The following is a 19,107-nucleotide window of genomic DNA, read 5'->3' on the forward strand; positions in this document are numbered from 1 at the left end:
TGTAAAAAATTTTATTTAATAGAATTCATATATAATTATATTAATTAATAAAAGTATTATATTACTTAATTTAAGTTAAGTTAAGTTATTGACAAAGTATCATGGAGTTAGTGTGTAATTTAGATAAAATATGTATGTATGATTGAAAAGTATAAAAAGTAAGAGAGTCGGGAATATTCTTTTGGATTTGAGTTTAGTGTAATGGTTGGAGATACTCTTATTAGTCATCGTTGTCGAATCATAAATTAAACTATGACTTTCGTTTTGTATTTCTTTTACCATTGGTCAAACTACTATATACCAATAAACTCTCTCTTCTTCTCTAAACCCTTAATCATACTCCATCCATCTCATGCTACTTGCAGTTTTCTTTTTGGGTATGTAACTTAAGGATCAAGTAATTAGTGAAATTAAATTAGGATTTCAAATGTAATAAGAGAACACTTAATTAACTCTAATATCTTAGTTAAATATAAATAGTGCAACTAGTTTGAGACGGATTATAAAAGAAAAGTCCGGGTAGTAATAATTTTGTGGTTATTAAAAATGTCAAATATTTATAAAGAATTACATATTTTAATTTGAAATTTAGGTATATTATTAAAATAAACATTTAATCAATGGATTTATTCCCAAAATTTCTAAACTTATTATTAGTTTCTTCTCTATATAAATCTGTCTTCGTAGTTCTTTTTACACAAATTGTTGTTTGAATTACAATTTTTTTTATAAAAAATTATTTACTTCAAAATTTTTAACGTTTTTGTTTGTAATGATGGTGATTTCTGCTATTAAACCGACAATATTGTCTAATGTCCATGATTTTTTTATCAAATATTTATGATCCTATATAGAGCAATGGTTAATTTTATCAAATATTTATGATCCTATATAGAGTAATGGTTAATTTTAGTCTTAAATATATGATCAAAATACGAATTTGATTCAAAATATTCACTTTTTGAAAAAACAGGTCCACGACAAATGAAATTGTCGCCGAAGTAGTCCTTTTTTAACGGTTACGTAAAAAAACTAACAGTCAATGCAAATTGCACAGTGACACGACCGTTAGTTTTTTGACGGAACCGTAAAAAATAACCGCTCCTACAAGGATTTCATTTGTTATTGACCTGTGTTTAGTCAACTATATACTAACAGTAATCAAACCGAATCTGACCCATAATAGGTTGTGTGGTCGTAGGCTATTCAATACTAAGTCATCTTACGCTACTATGCACCATGATATATATTTCATTCGCAACAAAAATTGACTTTTTACTCTACTATATACTAACAGTAATAAAACTTTCAAATTTTGTATAAGTTGCAACAGCATCACCCCAAATAAGTACACAGGGTCAGACATTTTGCATATTCACCACCACTCTTCATGTGCACATAGTCACACACCAAAACTCCCATTAAAATCATTTATAGCTAAGATAGATTAAGACATTAATATACATCGCATAAAATACACAACTTCTCATACATAATTTGTGACACACGATTTTCGACAATCTCTTTACAGAAGCTTGCAAACCCACATCTCAAGAGTTTGCAGAAGTTACATTTGACATAGCAAGTCTCTTATTTGTCAAGCTCAATGTTTCACTCATTCAGGCTGCACTGAGGCAGTTCTCCCATGTTCCGTATTTTGAGCTGAAGGTCCCACCGCCACTTTGCTGGGCGTATTCAGAAATAACAGCGCGAGCACAATTATCCCAAGTTCTGGCTATCTCCTCAAGTGACATTGGCTGTGCAAGACTGCGCAGAGAAATGCTAAATCTTGATTTGGCCTTTATGGAGAGATCTTCATATTCCTTACTGTGGATGAAGCGAGAGAAGGTTTTTAATGTGCCCATTTTCACAGTGAGAAGCCTAAACAAATAAGGTGGTCCAAGGCTGATGTGAAAAACCCAAAACCTTAAATAAATTTCTTGATGCAGTCATATCTTATTTTTGGTATTTCTCTTCAGTTCAATAACCATTTTACATTTCACTATAATCTAATTCTAACCCCCAGGGTTATTAAAAATAAGTTTTTTGCTTCATGAAGAAACATCTCCAATTTTGTACTGTACTAACTTTTATAGCTGAGAAAATTGGAATGAATCTGACCCATAGTAGGTTGTGGGGTCGTAGGCTATTCAATACTCAGTCATCTTACGCTACTATGCACCATGATATATATTTATCCTTATAAATTAGGCTGCATAGAAAATACACATAAGAAAAGAGTGTATATACTTCACAAAGGTAACCTTTTCCTTAGGAAGTCGAATAATAAGAATGAAAGCAATAGAACATACGCTTGTTATCTGACAAACAGAAAACACTCTGGGTTTACATGCATCACTCGAACTTTCAGGACCAATATAACTATATAAGTTTCCTTTAGTTGTTTCTCCTTAAGATCTAACTCACAAATTAATACAAATATAAAATAATTCTGACTTCCAAATCCAGTTACAGGTTCAAGGTGGCTTAAGAAACTGGAAAAAATGAACAAAATTGCAGGCATGGAATGTCAGAAACCAGCATAGTTAGGAGGATGTGGAGAGTTAAAGGACTACCATGACAAGTTTAAAAACAGAATTTCTCGATTATCATCCTTATATACCACTATTGGAATAATTTGAACAAAAACTCATAGTATTATGGTAATAAAGAAACAAGACAATGGCGGGCAGAAAAAAGAATGTTGAATCTGTGTAACTCACCTGATTTCAGCTGGAAACTTGTCCAGAAGTATAGGAGAGCAATTTGGATAATTGTTTGGAACCAGCAATCTTAGAGGTTGAATTGGAGACTGCACTTTGGTAAAATGCAAACAATAAGTGTGTAAAATTTGGAGAAAGGCGATGAGGCTAAAGTAGTCAAAATCTCACCATTTGGGCAGAAGCATATTGTGACTTCAGATTTGGGCTAAGAGCCACAGCGCTGAAAGAGCACTTCACAATAGTTCCTTCTCCACCCTCAGAAGCAGCAGCAACTGCTGTTGGATCAACATCATCTTCACTGATATAGACGACAGTGTCTATAAGTCTTTGATTTATGTCTCGCAACTCTTCTTCAAGTGCATGGTTAGCCTGCAATATTGAAAAATCATCTTGAAAGTTAATAATACAAAGGCAACCTGTTAAGTAATCAAGTATAAGTCCAACATAGTAGATTTGATTAAAAAATAATTTAAAGGAATGATATAAGCCTAGTGAAATTCTATTTCTAAATAAATCATGCTATAGGCGTAGTGAACAATCTATTTCTAAAGAAACCAAGGAACTTTCCTTTTTTTCTACATTTCTAATCCTTCGACATTCCCAAGAAACCATTTTTCATTTTCTGGAAACGGTGATACATATCCCACATCAGTTCCACATGAAAGCGTGACATATAAGTGGGAGCCAACCCTAAATTTGACAATGGTTTTGGGATTTATTAGGGCTCCCTAGCTTATGTGCTCATCACGTAGGTCCAGACGTCCTATGGGAAGGGGCTACCAAAAGGTGTGACCAAAGGGTTCCCCCAAAGATGTGGCCAAAGGGCTATCAAATGGATGGTGGGCTTTGTATTTGGGTTTCCATCTGGTGTGTGCCATCCATGGACGTCCGGTTTGAAAGGGGGATGGATACTGTTAAGAATATTAGTATTCTGTCCCACATCGGTGATATGACATAGCCTAGCTTAGTTTCTTCTACTATATATATGTGGCCTATGTTGATTAATAAAATACACCAAATACACTACTACTTTCTCTAATGTCTATTTACTTTTCCGCTTATATCTATATTTTAATGTTCTACATGGTATAAGAGCGGATTCGAATCCGTCTCTAGAAAATTAGGGTTTCCAAAAATTATGGTTCTGCTATACCACTCTTCCCGAAATTACGGCTCTGTTATGCTCTACTCCGCTACTCTGCCCAAACTAGGGTTTCTGACGTTGCTGCACTCTGCGCTATTATTTGCTTGCTGCTTATTTGCCTGATGTTCTACTCCTGCTCCGTTGCGCTGCGCTATTATCTGTCTGCGCTCTTGCTTGCTTTTTATCTACCTGCGCTCTTGTGCTGTTATTATTCTACTCCTCCTACAGTTGTCCTCTTGCTACAGTTGCTACTCTGCTACAACTGTCACTACTACGCTGCATCTACTACTGCTCTACAGTTGCTACTCTGCTACAACTGTCACTGCCCTGCATCTGCTACTTCTGCTACAGTTGCAACAACTGCCCTACAGCTTCTGCTACAGTTGCAACAACTGCCCTACAACTGCTACTCTGCAACAGCTGATACTAACTACCATGCATCTGCTACTCTGCTACAGTTGCTACTACTGCTCTGCATCTGCTACTTCTGCTACTAATGCCTTATAGTTGCTACTCTGCTACAGCTACTACTACTCTGCCTTGCAGCTCTACTTATGCAGCAGCTGCAACTACTACTACTATTGCCCTATAGTTTCGGCTACTACTATTGCTGCCGATGTTTGAGGAAAAATATTTTTGAGAACTTTGTACCAAGCTGGACACATAGATGTTCCAGCTTGAGGGGGAGTGTTAAGAATATTAGTACTATGTCCCACATCGGTGATATGACATAGCCTAGCTTAGTTTCTTCTACTATATATATGTGGCCTATGTTGAGTAATAAAATACACCAAATACACTACTATTTTCTCTACTATGTCTATTTACTTTTCCGCTTATATCTATATTTTACTGTTCTACAAATACGAATCCCACATCAGTAACACATGAAAGAGTGCAATGATATATAAGTGGGAGTCAACCCTTTACCTTTGCCCATGGTTTTGATTAAGTTAAGGCTCTCTAGCTTATATGCTTATCAAGGTGGCAGAAGAAGGAAGGTTAGAGACCAGTGCTGATTTACTACACTGCTTAATCATATTTTTGGCACCAGTCATATTGATGCTAAAACATTGGCCTCATAATTCATACTCCCTCCGTCCCATTAAATATGCAACATTTGGTTTCCGGCACGGCATTTTATGCAGTGTTGTTTTGTGAGTTAATGAAGAGAGAGTAAAGTAAGAGAGAAGAAAAAGTAGAGATAGTGTTGTTTCGATTTTAGGAAACGTTTCATTTTTATTGGGACAACCCGAAAATGAAAACGTTTCATTTCTAATGGGACAGAGGGAGTATTTGTTTTCCATGTACTAGGCCTACTGGCTAATTTGTTACATGGGTCAACATAATACTAAGTAAAACTTATGCGCAACAGTATGTCACTAACTTCAGTGAAGGAGCAGAGAAGAGAGTTAAGCGTGTAACATACCTCAATTTTAGGGCTTTTGGCTTTCGATGCTCCAGTGGATTCTCCATCAGATTCATTACCATTTAAATACCTGATGCTATCATTGACACTCCCACTAGATGAAACAACATTACATGGCATTGCACTAGTATAACGTCTCATTTTCTTGGTACCACTAGGTCCATCTTGAGTGAAGAAATTTCTGGCCTGCAAGCGGCATTTAGTCATAGCAACCAAATCTTCACCTACAGCAGCACGTGATCCATTACCCGGAGCAGATCCCGCAATTCTGTCGACCATACTGACTACAGAGCTAATGTCACTAACAGAGGCACTTAAAGCTTTCGGAGAGATGGACTTCACCTGTCAAAAAAGGTCAAAAAGAGTATAACCAGATAAGATGCAATAATGAGGTTTTAAAACCCTTAAAGAATGTGAGGTTTTGAATTGGTTTGCCATTTACCAGGACACAAGGTCCTACATACCACTTTTATTAGCCGTTCAACTGGCTGTTCAACTACATTAGAATTTCCAGAAACAATGGTTGGCACAACACCATGAGTCACATCAGGACTGTGGAATTCTGCAAGTAAAGGCGACGCTGATATCCCTGGAGTTCCGATAGCAAGGGACTGGTTTGGCATTGACACTGTAGTGGTTGGATGATGCATGCCATTTACAGCATTTGAGATTGATGACATACCAGAATTCATTTTCTCTGAGTCCCCTGGCATTGGTGATGGAGCCATGGAAGTTGAAGGAGATGGGGCAACAAATGGTGAGTTTGCAGATTGCAAGGGAGTTCCAGCCTTGTTATGTGAAGTCAGAATATTTTGCTGGTCAATTTGTGGAGAAGAATGATGACCAATCGGTGGGGATGCTGCCTGAAGAGCATTCTGTGAAGACATGGAGAAAGGCGTTCCAGACTTCATTTGTTGGTGATGAAATGAAGTTCGTTGGCCAGAAGAGTTAGGCTGTTGAAGAACTCCAGATTTTGCACCCATCTGGTGTCTCATCTTTATATCATTTGTGTCATTCATTTGATTAAGTTGCATCATTTGCTGTCCAGGCAGCTGTCCCGATTGCTGCTGAGAAGTTTGCTGCTGCTGCTGCTGGATTAATTGTTGTCTTTGCAAATATTGTTGCTGCATCTGCCTTTGCTGGTAATGCTTTAGTTGCTGGGTCGAAAATATTGGCTGCTCCTGTTTTATTTGCTGTGGTTGAAGAATATTTGAATTTGATTGCAAGGAAACATTTGACTGGAGCGATGTCAGCCCATTTTGTGAAGATATAGAGCTAGCCATCTGCTGAGAGCCACCCACCGAATTTTGTTGTATAGGGTTCATAGCTCCTTGCTGCTGCATTTGGTTAAGTGAATTTCCCTGCCCAGGATCAGTATTTGAACTAGGCTGCAGTCCATCCAGTATACTCTGACGAGAATTCGAAACACCGGAGCTGGAGGATAAGGTATTATGCTGCAAACTGGTAAAATTATTCTGCTGTGTGGGCATTACAGTACCCTGTATATTCATTGTTTGCATCTGAGAATTCATTTGACCATCATTCGAGAGCATTTGAGGCTGTTGTTGCTGCGGCTGTTGCAAGGCAGGCATGTGAGGCTGGGTGAGCTGCCCTTGCATTGCAGGAACATGCTTTCTAGGTCTATTTGAGTTGAGAATATTCACAATCTGCTTTTCAACTCCCACAATCTTCTCCTTGTGACTGGGCTGAATGTCATTCTTATTTGTCCGCAGAAACATAATTAGCCGTTCCAACATAAGCTTAAGAAATCTTAGTTTTTCAAGTTGCTCGTTCTTTGGCTGTTGAGGATGAGAATCATGCTGCAACAGAGTTAAGACATATCCATTGGAGAGAATCAAAAATCAAGAAAAGATGCTATTTGGGTAAGGATAACGAGAGTGGTGCAATTTTGAAATTTAGCTTTCATCACGGAAACCACATTACTGTTGTAAGAAAACTAAGTAACTTGACTGCCTTGCTTTTCACCATTCAGCTAAGTCCTATTTAAGGTAACTACCTGTTGCAGCTTGGCAGCCATTCGCTGGTACATCTCATTCAGTTCAGGGTAATACATCTCATGCATGGATTTAATCTGCAACAAAGAACAGCTTATAATGTAAACCAAATTTTTAACACATAAAATCACGTAGACCCATAAGGTAAAGCACAGCAGTTTATATAAGGAAATTAGTAGAGAATCCATGCAATTAACCACCTAAAAATTCTTCTCGACTGAGAAAGGAAAGATACATCGAACAATACCTTTTGATAAATTTCCTCTTGCCAATCCCCTCCAGTTGCATTCCCAGTCTGTGAGGAGGAATCTAAAGATGCTACAGTTATTGTGGGTTAGCTAGGTGAAAAGTACACCAACTCTTACAAATAGATCGAAGCAATAGCACATGCAACGGAATTTATGATGACAAGAGAAAGAACAATCTTATTATCCCAACAACAATATATAGCTCGCATTCAATGTTTGCCTTGCAGCATACACTGAATCCATATCAATTCCTAGGAATGAATGTATGCCTATAATGCAGAATTAATTTATTGCAGCAGCGGCAAGGAAGAGCTGCAAACGGTTTGATCATCTTTTCAAGTGAACAGCTATATTTTAAGCATATACCATACAATCTAAGGCTAAAACTTTTGTTTCTTAAAGATAATATTGTGATTTTTGCATATATGTTATACAATAGATATCTTTAAAAGATTGATAAACCATTAATCGAGTAACAGGTTGTTGAGAGATGGCCGGACACAGTCTGTCTAATAGTCAAGATGCTTTTAGAGACTTCACAAATGCTCACAAAGTTTAGATCAGACGTATAAGGTAAGAGTAGTCCATAACTCAATTACTTAACAAAGCTAGAATGAGAGATGACTTTGGAAATGTATAATTAAGAGCAACCACCATAGATATATTTCTATAAAAAAGATTTTCAGTAAAATACCATGATAGAATCAACGTATAAGTGAACATGGCATCATTACATACTTAGAATATAGGACCGAAGTGGAAAAGGGGAAAAACTGAAATATCTAGTGAAAACTTACTCAATGGCACCTCTGGCATAACTCTTGAAGATTGCAACAACTGTTTCTGCTGATCGATTGTGGTTTGCTGTTGAAGCATGGGACCAGATGATTGAATTCTTTGTTGCATGTCTCTTGGTAATGTATTTGACTGTTGTTGCAAACCCATTTGTTGTTGCAGCTGCCCTGGCTGTGATTGGATCTGTGACATCAACTGCTGCTGCATTGGCTGTGACTGGGATTGTTGAGTTTGGTTAGGCAACATGTTTGTCATATTCTGCTGCATTTGCTGCTGAACTGCAACCTTGGATTGCTGTAGCATATGAACAGATTGCTGATTTGATTGTAAGCTGGAATTACCATGTTGAATTCCACCCATTTGCTGCTGTTGGAAACCCGAAATATTTGTTTGACCACCTGTTTGTTGCTGATGCATATTTGGGAGGTTATTCTGCTGACCAGTTGACTGCTGTTGATGCATGTTTGGAAGGTTATTTTGTTGATTGATTGACTGATGCTGCTGCATGTTGGAGATGTTGTTCTGCTGAGCCATGATCCTTTGCTGCTGCTGTTGCTGATGTTGATGCTGTGTGTCGAGCATGTTATTCTGTTGGGCAATCATCTGATTTTGTTGTATGTTTGCAGTACTTGGCTGCTGCGCACTAAGCTGCGGCTGACTGGACACCATTGGGTGCTGAGACATAGAACTTTGCTGCTGATGCATGACGGCAGGTTGTTGTTGCTGCTGTTGCCTGGGGATTGGTTGTGGTTGCTGTTGAAGCATAGATTGAGTTGATTGCTGAAGAGTTGTCTGTTGATTTTGAAGTGTTGACGAAGCTGATGCTTGCCTCAAAGAAGATTGCATAACTGCCGGCTGAGAGGACATGAGCTGATTCGGCTGCAATTGGTTTTGGTTCTGCTGTTGCTGCTGTAGCTGCATCTGAGATTGAATCATAGACTGCTGCACACCTCCCTGCCCATATTTTTGCTTCAAAAATTGTTGTTGTAGCTGCTGATTGTAAAGATATTGCTGTGAATTCTGAGACTGCTGTTGAGCATCCTGAGAAACGACCTGCTGCTGCCTACCTGGAATTTGTCTCTGAGAGTTTGCATACATATTAGCAGGCACACCTTGCCCCATTGAATTCACTACCGCATTGGGAGTTACATTAGACATGTTTTGCATGTTAGGATTCTGGACAGAAACATTAGACATGTTTTGCATGTTAGGATTCTGAACAGAAACATTGGGCATGGTACCCTGGGACATGCCACCAACAGGGTGCATTGAGGGAGTCAAACCAGCAGAGTTCGACACTCCAGTTGATGGGATGTTATTCTGGATATTTTGGGATAAAATCTGTTGCCGAGATTGATTGGAGACCATTGGGATTGGTAATTGCTGAACCTGATTTTGCATTTGGGACTGCATGCTTTGCGCAACTGCCAAAGAGGACAAGCATATTAACTATTTAGAGCTAGGAATCAAGTCAAGTCAATGAATACAATGTTTGTTTATGGGAAAAAATCGTCAATCTCCAAGAAAGAAGCTATAGCAACTAGACCGAGTAAGTACAGAAAGCTATATCAAATGTAAATTCAGAGTATAGGCATCTACAAGAAGCAGATGTACCAGGACAGCTGAAAACGGCCATCTATAAACAGGAATGAACCTAAGACTACAGTGGGATGTAGCCTGAACCTAAGACTGCACGGGGATGTAGTTCATGATGGATGTCGGACAGTACTCAACTATCAAACAATATCAGCCTGGTTAAGTGCTTTAGTATTAAGATATAGTACTAGTTAAGCAATCTACACAATTCTAAATGCACCAATAATAGACCAAAATGAATGACTTTAACTTTTCCCACTAAATCTATGTCATCAGTTTGTTCATCATGCCTCTCTGAATGTGGACATTGTTTCAAATATATTGCATGCTTATACACACTATTCCTACTCATCTGTTAAGGTATAAGAAATTCTAAGGACTGATAACTGAAAAGAGGTATTTGGGTCAAGCACAATATAGAAAGAATGTAGGTGAGATGCCAAGCGAGTGTTTAAGACCTTTTAATACAATTACAATTTAAACCTCATTCTTTATTCCACTATTTGTACTAATTCGACATTCAAAGACGCTAATATTTGAAGAGACTAAGAGGGATAGGAAATTAGGAACTAATAAGTCTATAGAGCCAAGCCAGCTATGCATTGCTAATTTGAGCAAATTACATGTTTAACTCTAATATGGTCATAAGCTGGGTGAGTTTCAATCCACACAGTCACTGGCTTACTACACAATATACATTAGAGGGATAACATAAAACAGTCATAAAAAAGTAAATCAATTGGTGATACGATTAGCTCTCCCAGGGAAACGAAATACTTTGAGCAATGTCTGAAATATCTAAACATGCCTATATATTTTCTCGATACTTCCCATTTTTCAGGAAAATTTGATATCAATTGATTAACATTACAAATCAGGCAGAAACATGAAAAATATATTGGAAATTGAATATGCAACAGATGTTTCATTACCAGGATCTTGGGGATTTTTGCTATTACTTGCAGCATTAGGCTGAAGAGAATTCGCCATAGGATTCTGAGATTTCGTCTCCATTGTCAACATTTTCAGAGATATTTTTCTTAAATAATCTGACTGTAAACAAATGAAATAGGTCAAAGTTACTATAGATTTTTCAGTACGAGAAGACCAAGCAGTCAAGTACAACATTGGCTTTCAAATGGCTAAAGGGAAACCATGTGCCATGTATACCTGGCTAGTTGCCGCAGTATATATTTTTTCCTCAAATCTGACGGCTATTTTCTTGAGTTCCTGCAGTCCCTCTTGTCCAGAGAAAGGAAGATGCCTTTTCAATGTCTCCATTCTAGTAATTGAGCATCACAACGTTAGTCTGAAATTGATGACATGAGCTGGAAATGAAAGCTTTGTGTAGAAAATATTTTACTGATCTTTGGGTATAAAAAATATGATGTCGACTAAAGAAGGTAAACTTCACAATAATATTGGTCAGCATAAGTCCATATCAAATGGTATTTACTCAACTTTCAGATGTTCTCAAGCATAGGCTCCATGCATTACAACCAGATACGGGATGTTTTCTCTAGACTGATCTCATCAATCGATTCTCGAAATATAAAGCAAAAGCGCCTCGGGCTTGTTAATAGTTATCTATTTTATTTAGAAAAAACACACTCTACATAATTGCGATGCCGTACCAGAATTTTAAATAAGACATCTACTTCTTCATCTCATCTGCACTTGAACATTGCATCATACCCCGTTAATATAGATCCCACTTCAACTTGCATTTTATATATGCACAATCACCATTACATCCTCCCAAGAATGAAAGAAAAACTTCAAAACTACCTATCCTATATGACAAGTGGACTATGTCAAATCCTCTATACGCCCCCTCTCCTATCCCTCCCAATTTGGACGTTTGGCAGGGAAAATTGTTGGAATTTTAGTGTATTAGCACTCTTAGTGTGTTAGCACTTTAATTCTTGGGAATTAATTCGGTTGATTCAGTTGAATTTTTCTATTCTAATCTGATTTTGGTGGCAACAGTTTTGGCAGTTTGAGACAGTTAGTAACTGTTTTGGATCAGTTTGATTAGTTAACTGCTTTGGCGGTTTAGTGGTAACTGCTTTGGCTGTTGGTTTTTTGGTTAAATACATGACAGAAATGAGTAACAATTATCTAAGAACTTAGTATTATCCGATCATTGATTTTGATACACTCAAAATACTTGATCTGAAAGTGTTCTAAACGATTCTAAGTTATCCAAGTCATTCTAATAGGATTTCCTAATTCTATATTCCCCAACAAAAATTGCAAGAGAGCACACAACAGGGACCAGATGAAGAAATCCACCACACCAGACATTCTAGCTTCAGCTGCCTACTAACTCACATTCAGTACTCAATATTATCACCATATAAGATTACATAATCCCATGATACTTACATCCTTGCCTAGTGGTTCTAAACCACAAAATCAACTTGAAGGTTATAAAACATACAGTACTAGAAGAGCAGCAGGTCCTACACTCTATGAAGGCTATAAAACATTCAGATCTCTTAATATCCTTGAACATTCTTGCGACATCTTCACATTAACTTAGAAGCAGTTGTTACTGCAACAAAGTGGTTTTGAAAAAAAAACAAGAAATGACTGACCATTAACATGGGATTTACTTCTAACAACTAAATTAAAAGGCTCTGCAATATCTTCTTACAGAAAAGGTTTTGAAGTAGTATATTTTTCGGTGTGGAAACCAAGCTAGTATATGAATGGCTTCACAAAGCTGAGAAAAAATTAACTTTTGAACTTATTAACTACTCCCTACGTCCAACTGAAGATAACCCACTTTCCTTTTTGGTTTTTCCTAATCAAGATAACCCATTACTAAAAATAGAACCGCATTTATATCTACTTTATTCTCCCTCTTACTTTATTTTCTCCACTTAACACAAAAATAAGTTGCACAAAATCCCATGCCACCCAAGGAAGGGATCATCTTCCTTGGGACGGAGGGAGTACAATAAAGATACCTAATCTAATCCGTCCTTCGAAAGAACATAATGAGAAGGAAATCCTATATAGAAAATATACATGATAAACAGATACGTACAGTTGGCAAGAGGGAGGAATGATGAGTAACATTATGTTACTTGAAAGTGTTACGGGCATTGCAAGTGCAATACAAATACTAATCATGCTTGTCTTTTTTTCCATCTTGATAAGTGTCAAAATGAAATACTCCCTCCCTCTCTCTCTGTAGCTGAGTCGTATTCCTTTTTGGATTGTCCCACTGTAGCTGAGTCATTTCCTTTTTTGGTAAAAAGCATCCACCTTTCTTCTCTCTTACTTAACTCTCTTCGACTTTATTCTCTCTTCATCCCTCTACAGTTTTCCTTTCCTATTTTATTATCCATTTACTTAATTCACTTAACACAATCTTTCTTAAATCTCGTGCCGAAAAGAAACGTCTCTACTACAGAGGGACGGAGGGAGTACTAAGGCCCTTCTTGGTACGATGGAATGGAATGAAGATAGGAATAAAATGACAATTATTTTTTGCCTTTTCATTACCTAGCAAATGAATAGAATGGAAGTAGGAATCACATTCCGTTCCATCATACCAAGAAGGGCTAAATGTTGTTTTAAGTTGATATAGATTAATGTTGACCTACCGATGATCGGATTCAAACTAAAGCAGCAGCTAAGAGAGAAAGTAAAACGATGGAGACTTGGAGCTATCTTTCGTCAAGAAGCCTAATCAAAGGTTTCATCAACTAATAAACTAGCATACAAGCTCCTTATTAAGTCCAGAACAGGTTCACCCTCTTCCCTACCGCCCAAGCCCCAACCCATCCACTAAATCCAACGTACACAAAAAAAAACGAGGAATGAAACTCGGAAGCAGGTACAGAATCTAGATAAACCAACAAAATCGGCAAGCTCGAGAAAGCCCGGTCAACACCAAAATTAGTAATTCAAAGGAAAATGGAAAATTACATCTTGTTTACAATCCTCTGTCTGGAGTCCTGCTGCAGCTGAGTCCTCCAATCGCCGCCTTCCATACCGCCGGAGGTCACTGCTTCGACGCCGATTACCTGACCGGGCATCTGAACTTGCCCTTGCGCTGTCCGCCAATTGTTGCCGTCCATTTACAGCTACGGAGTGATTCAAACACCGCCGAGAGAAGACGATTGAAAGTAGGTATTGCAATTTTGACTGCAATTTTGACCTTTGAGGATTTAGAGAGAGTCCGGCGATGGAAATGGAGGAAATACAGTTGTGGCCAAATACAATAATTGTAGATCAAGTAATAATCAATGTGATTAGTGTAGGAATTATCATTTTGATAACAACTTAGTTATCAATTTGATCAAAGTTAGAAGCTTCTTCAAATTTAGAAGCTTCTTAAGGAGTTATCACCACTTAGTTATTAATTTAATAACTACCTCTTAAGTTGTAAAATAAAAAATGATCACATTTTGTGGAAGCAAAGTTCAAGATGATTATCACTTCATCCTTTCCTAAGTCTATATATATGTGTGGAGGTTGAAGGAGAAATTAAAATAACTTCAACATCACAACATTTCCATTTCCTCTCTAAACTAGTTCTCTCATTTAGCCATTTAGGAGCATAGTCTCCTCAATTCTCGAAACTCCGAAAGTTTGCCGGTGCCTAGTGAGTTTGAGGTGCTTCTACTCACTAGGACGAAGTCGTTTTATCTTTGGGGACACTACGTCAATCCGTGAGCACTAGTCGGGGCGTAATTTGTCTTGCGGAAAGAGGGCTTTCCTCGACTCGACTTATAGTTAGTACAGTAATTTTCTATTTTCGTTGTAATTTCCATTTTACTTGTATTTGTATTGCTCTTCGGTTGTAATAGTTAGAGTACTGCATGTAAACGGCTCGGGAATTTTCCCAATTTTTAACCAACAGTCGCAAGACAAATTAGTCGTACTCTAGGTGATGTCGACCGAAGTTACGATGGACGGAAACCATGGAGCTGGAGGAAACGAACACCAACAAAATGGATCTACTTTTTCTGCTGCCAAAACATCGGTGTTGACACCTGTTTCGACCTCGAGGGTGATGCCTCAGGCCGATAAGCCAGAGAAATTTAAGGGCTCCGAATTTAAACGTCGGCAACAAAAGATGTTGTTCTACCTAACTACGTTAGGTGTTGCCAACTTCCTCACGGAAGATGCGCCAGTCGTATCTGAGGAAGAGACGGACTTCCATGTCCGGAATGCCTATGATGCTTGGCATCAAGGCGATTTCTTGTGCAAGAATTACGTCCTGAACTGCTTAGAGGATAGTCTTTATTCTATCTTCGCAGGGACTAAGACCTCAAAAGAATTGTGGGAGGCTCTTGACAAGAAGTACCGCGTCGAGGACGTCGGTACAAAAAGTATGTAGTTGCAAAGATTTTGGACTACAAGATGGTGGACTCTCGTTCAGTGGTGGTGCAAGCCGAAGAGCTGCAAATCATAATCCATGATGTCCACGCTGAAGGAATGATCTTACCAGATCAGTTCATTGTTGCGGCAATGATTGAGAAACTTCCTCCGTGATGGACAGATTTTAAAAATTATCTGAAGCACAAACGAAAGGAGATGAAGCCTGAAGACCTGATTGTTCGTCTTCGTGTCGAAGAGGACAACATGCGCTATCATCAGAAGCTGGGAAGCTCGGAAGACTCAAAGGAAACTCTGATAGAGCGAAGAAGATCCTCAAAACGTCCCCGCTCGAATGAGAAATATAGAGGGAAGGGAAGGCAGTTGCCCGAAAGTTTGAAGGCAACTGCTATAACTGTGACAAATCGGGTCATATGGCGAAGGACTGCTGAAAACCCAAGAAAAAGAAAGCCAAGAAAGACTTGAACCTGGTCGAGAAGAACTTCGATGAGGATGACTTGGCGGTCGTGGTCTCTGAAGTGAACCATGTAGATAACCCAAAGTCTTGGTTTATCGACACTGGAGCGACTGTACATGTCTGCTCAGATCGAAATCAGTTTTCAACATACAAACAAGTCGAAGGGAAAAAGCTTCACATGGGCAACCAAAACTCATCTTAAGCTATCGGCTTGGGAGAAGTGAAGCTCAAGATGACGTCTGGTCATGAGCTGAAACTGAAGGATGTGTTACATGTCCCAGACATCCGGAAGAACCTAGTTTTGGGTAGCCTACTTGTTAGTCATGGTTTCAAGTTAGTTTTTATGTCTGACAAGTTTGTATTGACTAAGTTTGGTACTTTCCTTGGAAAAGGTTATCTTTCCAATGGTCTGTTCAAACTAAATGTAACGGTTGTGCGCCGCACTCCAAAATTATCAAGTAATGAAAATGATGCATCTTCTTCTTACTTGCTTGAGTGCTCCGATTTGTGGCATTGTAGATTGGGACATGTAAATATAAATGCTATAAAAAGATTAGTGAATCTCGATTTACAAAAGTCAACAAATTCAACTCACGTGAAAGATGTGAGGTATGTGTTGAAGCTAAAATGACTAAGCTGTCGTTTCACTCGGTAGAACGGAGCACGAAACCTCTAGAGTTGATCCATACTGATGTATGCAATTTGAAAGTTGTGCAAACTAGAGGTGGTAAAAAATATTTTATCACAATTATTGATGATTGCACAAGGTATTGTTACCTTTATCTGTTAAAGATATTGAGTGCATATCCAATAAAGATACAATCAACAGTTTTGGGGCCAATTGCAACTTGTTTTGGAAGAGGCACTTCCACCTTCGCTAAACATCCCCAGACTTTGAGGTATGAATACGATGGTTTCTTTCCTTTCCACAACTCGTAAGGAGTCACACCCCTACCTTTAAGTGGAATTTTATTCAAGATATAATTTGTTGTTAACACAGCATCCCCCCACATGTTCTGGGGCAACCCTGAATTAATCAAAAGAGCATTCATCATCTCTTTCAATGTTCGATTTTTGCGTTCAGCAACGCTATTTGACTGGGGAGAATAAGGAGCCGTAGTTTGGTGAATTATACCACTCGCATGACATAATTCTGCAAACGGGGCTACATATTCGCCACCTCTATCACTTCGAACACACTTAATTTGACAACTAAGTTGATTTTTCGGCTTCAACTTAGTTGTCAAATTAAGTGAGTTCGAAGTGATAGAGGTGGCGAATATGTAGCCCCGTTTGCAGAATTATGTCATGCGAGTGGTATAATTCACCAAACTACGGCTCCTTATTCTCCCCAGTCAAATAGCGTTGCTGAACGCAAAAATCGAACATTGAAAGAGATGATGAATGCTCTTTTGATTAATTCAGGGTTACCTCAGAACATGTGGGGGGATGCTGTGTTAACAGAAAATTATATCTTGAATAAAATTCCACTTAAAGGTAGGGATGTGACTCCTTACGAGTTGTGGAAATGAAAGAAACCATCGTATTTGTACCTCAAAGTCTGGGGATGTTTAGCGAAGGTGGAAGTGCCTCTTCCAAAACAAGTTGCAATTGGCCCCAAAACTGTCGATTGTATCTTTATTGGATATGCACTCAATAACTACGTCTATCGTTTCTTGGTCCATAAGTCAGTTGTGCCTGACATAGTTGAAGGAACGACCATGGAATCAAGGAATGCTATATTCTTTGAGAATGTTTATCCTTGTAAGAAGCAAGAGGACCGTTCTAGTGAAAGAATGGTGGATGAAGCTACTAGTTCTCATTCTCTGGAAATGACGAAGCCAAGTACTGAGAATGAAGAACCAAGACGTAGCAAAAGAGCCAGAGTTGCAAAGACCTTTGGCCACGACTTTATTACTTTCATGTTGGATGATGAACCAAAGTCACTAGCAGAAGCTCTGTCTGGCCATGATGCACCATTCTGGCTAGAAGCGATCAATAGTGAAATTGAATCAATCATGAGAAATAACACATGGGTGTTAGTGGACTTGCCAGAAGGTTGTAAGCCTTTAGGGTGCAAGTGGATCCTGAGAAGGAAATATAAAGCTGATGTTACTATTGATAAGTACAAAGCTCGCTTAGTCGTGAAAGGCTTTAAGCAGAAAGAATGATATGACTTCTTTGATACTTATTCGCCGGTTACGAGAATCACTTCTATTCGGATGCTTCTTGCGATTGCTTCATTGCACAATCTTGAGATTCATCAAATGGATGTGAAAACTGCATTTCTGAACGGTGAATTGGAAGAAGAGATATATATGGAGCAACCTGAAGGGTTTGTTGTACTTGGCCAAGAAATGAAGGTATGCAAACTAGTGAGGTCTCTATATGGATTAGAGCAAGCGCCATTGCAATGGCACTTGAAGTTTGACAAAGTGATGTGGTCAAATGGATTTACTATCAACGAGTGTGATAAGTGTGTTTACATTAAAAACACAGATAATGGGTTTGTTATTGTGTGTCTTTATGTAGACGATATGTTGATTATGAGAAGTAATAATCGCATTATCAATGAAATGAAAAATCTGTTGAAATGAAATTTCGACATGAAATATATGAGTCTAGCTGATGTGATTCTTGGAATCAAGATTGTAAGAGATCACGAGGCAATTACTTTGACACAATCTCACTACGTTGAGAAAGTGCTCAAGAAGTTCCGCTCATTTGATGGTGAGCCAGCTAAGACTCCATTGGACCCAAATGTGCATTTGAGCGTGCACACGGGTGAGCCTATTGTTCAAGAAGAATATGCAATGATCATAGGGAGTATGATGTTTATCACAAACTGCACCCGACCTGATCTTGCATGTCCAGTGAACAAGTTGAGCCGATTTACGAGCAATCCAAGTAACGAACATTGGAAAGCTCTTCGTAGAGTTTTGAGATACTTAAAGTATACTCTCAACTTTGGGCTGCATTACACCAGATATCCCCAAGTACTCGAAGGGTATTCGTGACGCAAATTGGATTTCTGATTCGAAAGACTCGTTTTCAACAAGTGGGTATGTGTTCACTGTGGGGGGTGGTGTTGTTTCGTGGATGTCAACGAAACAAACCTGTATAGCTCGATCCACCATGGAATCTGAATTTATCACTTTAGATAAAGCAGGGGAAGAAGCCGAGTGGCTTAGAAACTTCCTAGAAGACATCCCATATTGGAAGAAGCCAGTGCCCACAGTAGTGATACACTGTGATAGCCAAGCGGCTATAGGGAGAGCACATAATAGTTTGTATAACGGAAAGTCTCGATATATACATCGAAGGCACAATACCGTGAGGCAA

General features: G+C 38.4%; 1 protein-coding gene across 3 annotated transcripts; it reads right to left on the reverse strand.

Moving 5' to 3' along the window:
* Nucleotides 1-1,416: 1,416 nt before the first annotated feature.
* LOC121776035 (mediator of RNA polymerase II transcription subunit 15a-like) lies at nucleotides 1,417-14,277 on the reverse strand. 3 transcript variants are annotated; one of them, XM_042173149.1, is made up of 11 exons: nucleotides 13,893-14,277; nucleotides 11,121-11,232; nucleotides 10,883-11,003; nucleotides 8,357-9,778; nucleotides 7,559-7,620; nucleotides 7,314-7,388; nucleotides 5,761-7,116; nucleotides 5,297-5,638; nucleotides 2,892-3,092; nucleotides 2,724-2,812; nucleotides 1,417-1,881 (listed from the first exon to the last, which is right to left on the reverse strand). In XM_042173149.1, the coding sequence occupies exons 1-11, from the start codon at nucleotides 14,042-14,044 to the stop codon at nucleotides 1,620-1,622; spliced, it is 4,194 nt and encodes a 1,397-aa protein (XP_042029083.1). In that variant the 5' UTR covers nucleotides 14,045-14,277; the 3' UTR covers nucleotides 1,417-1,619. The 3 variants fall into 3 exon arrangements, with proteins under 3 accessions (XP_042029083.1, XP_042029082.1, XP_042029084.1); XM_042173148.1 differs by having other exon boundaries at nucleotides 7,559-7,629; XM_042173150.1 differs by having other exon boundaries at nucleotides 1,417-1,827; nucleotides 7,559-7,629; nucleotides 13,893-14,275.
* Nucleotides 14,278-19,107: the final 4,830 nt, after the last annotated feature.

Source organism: Salvia splendens, chromosome 18, assembly GCF_004379255.2.
Source record: "Salvia splendens isolate huo1 chromosome 18, SspV2, whole genome shotgun sequence".
NCBI classification, from domain to species: Eukaryota; Viridiplantae; Streptophyta; class Magnoliopsida; order Lamiales; family Lamiaceae; genus Salvia; species Salvia splendens.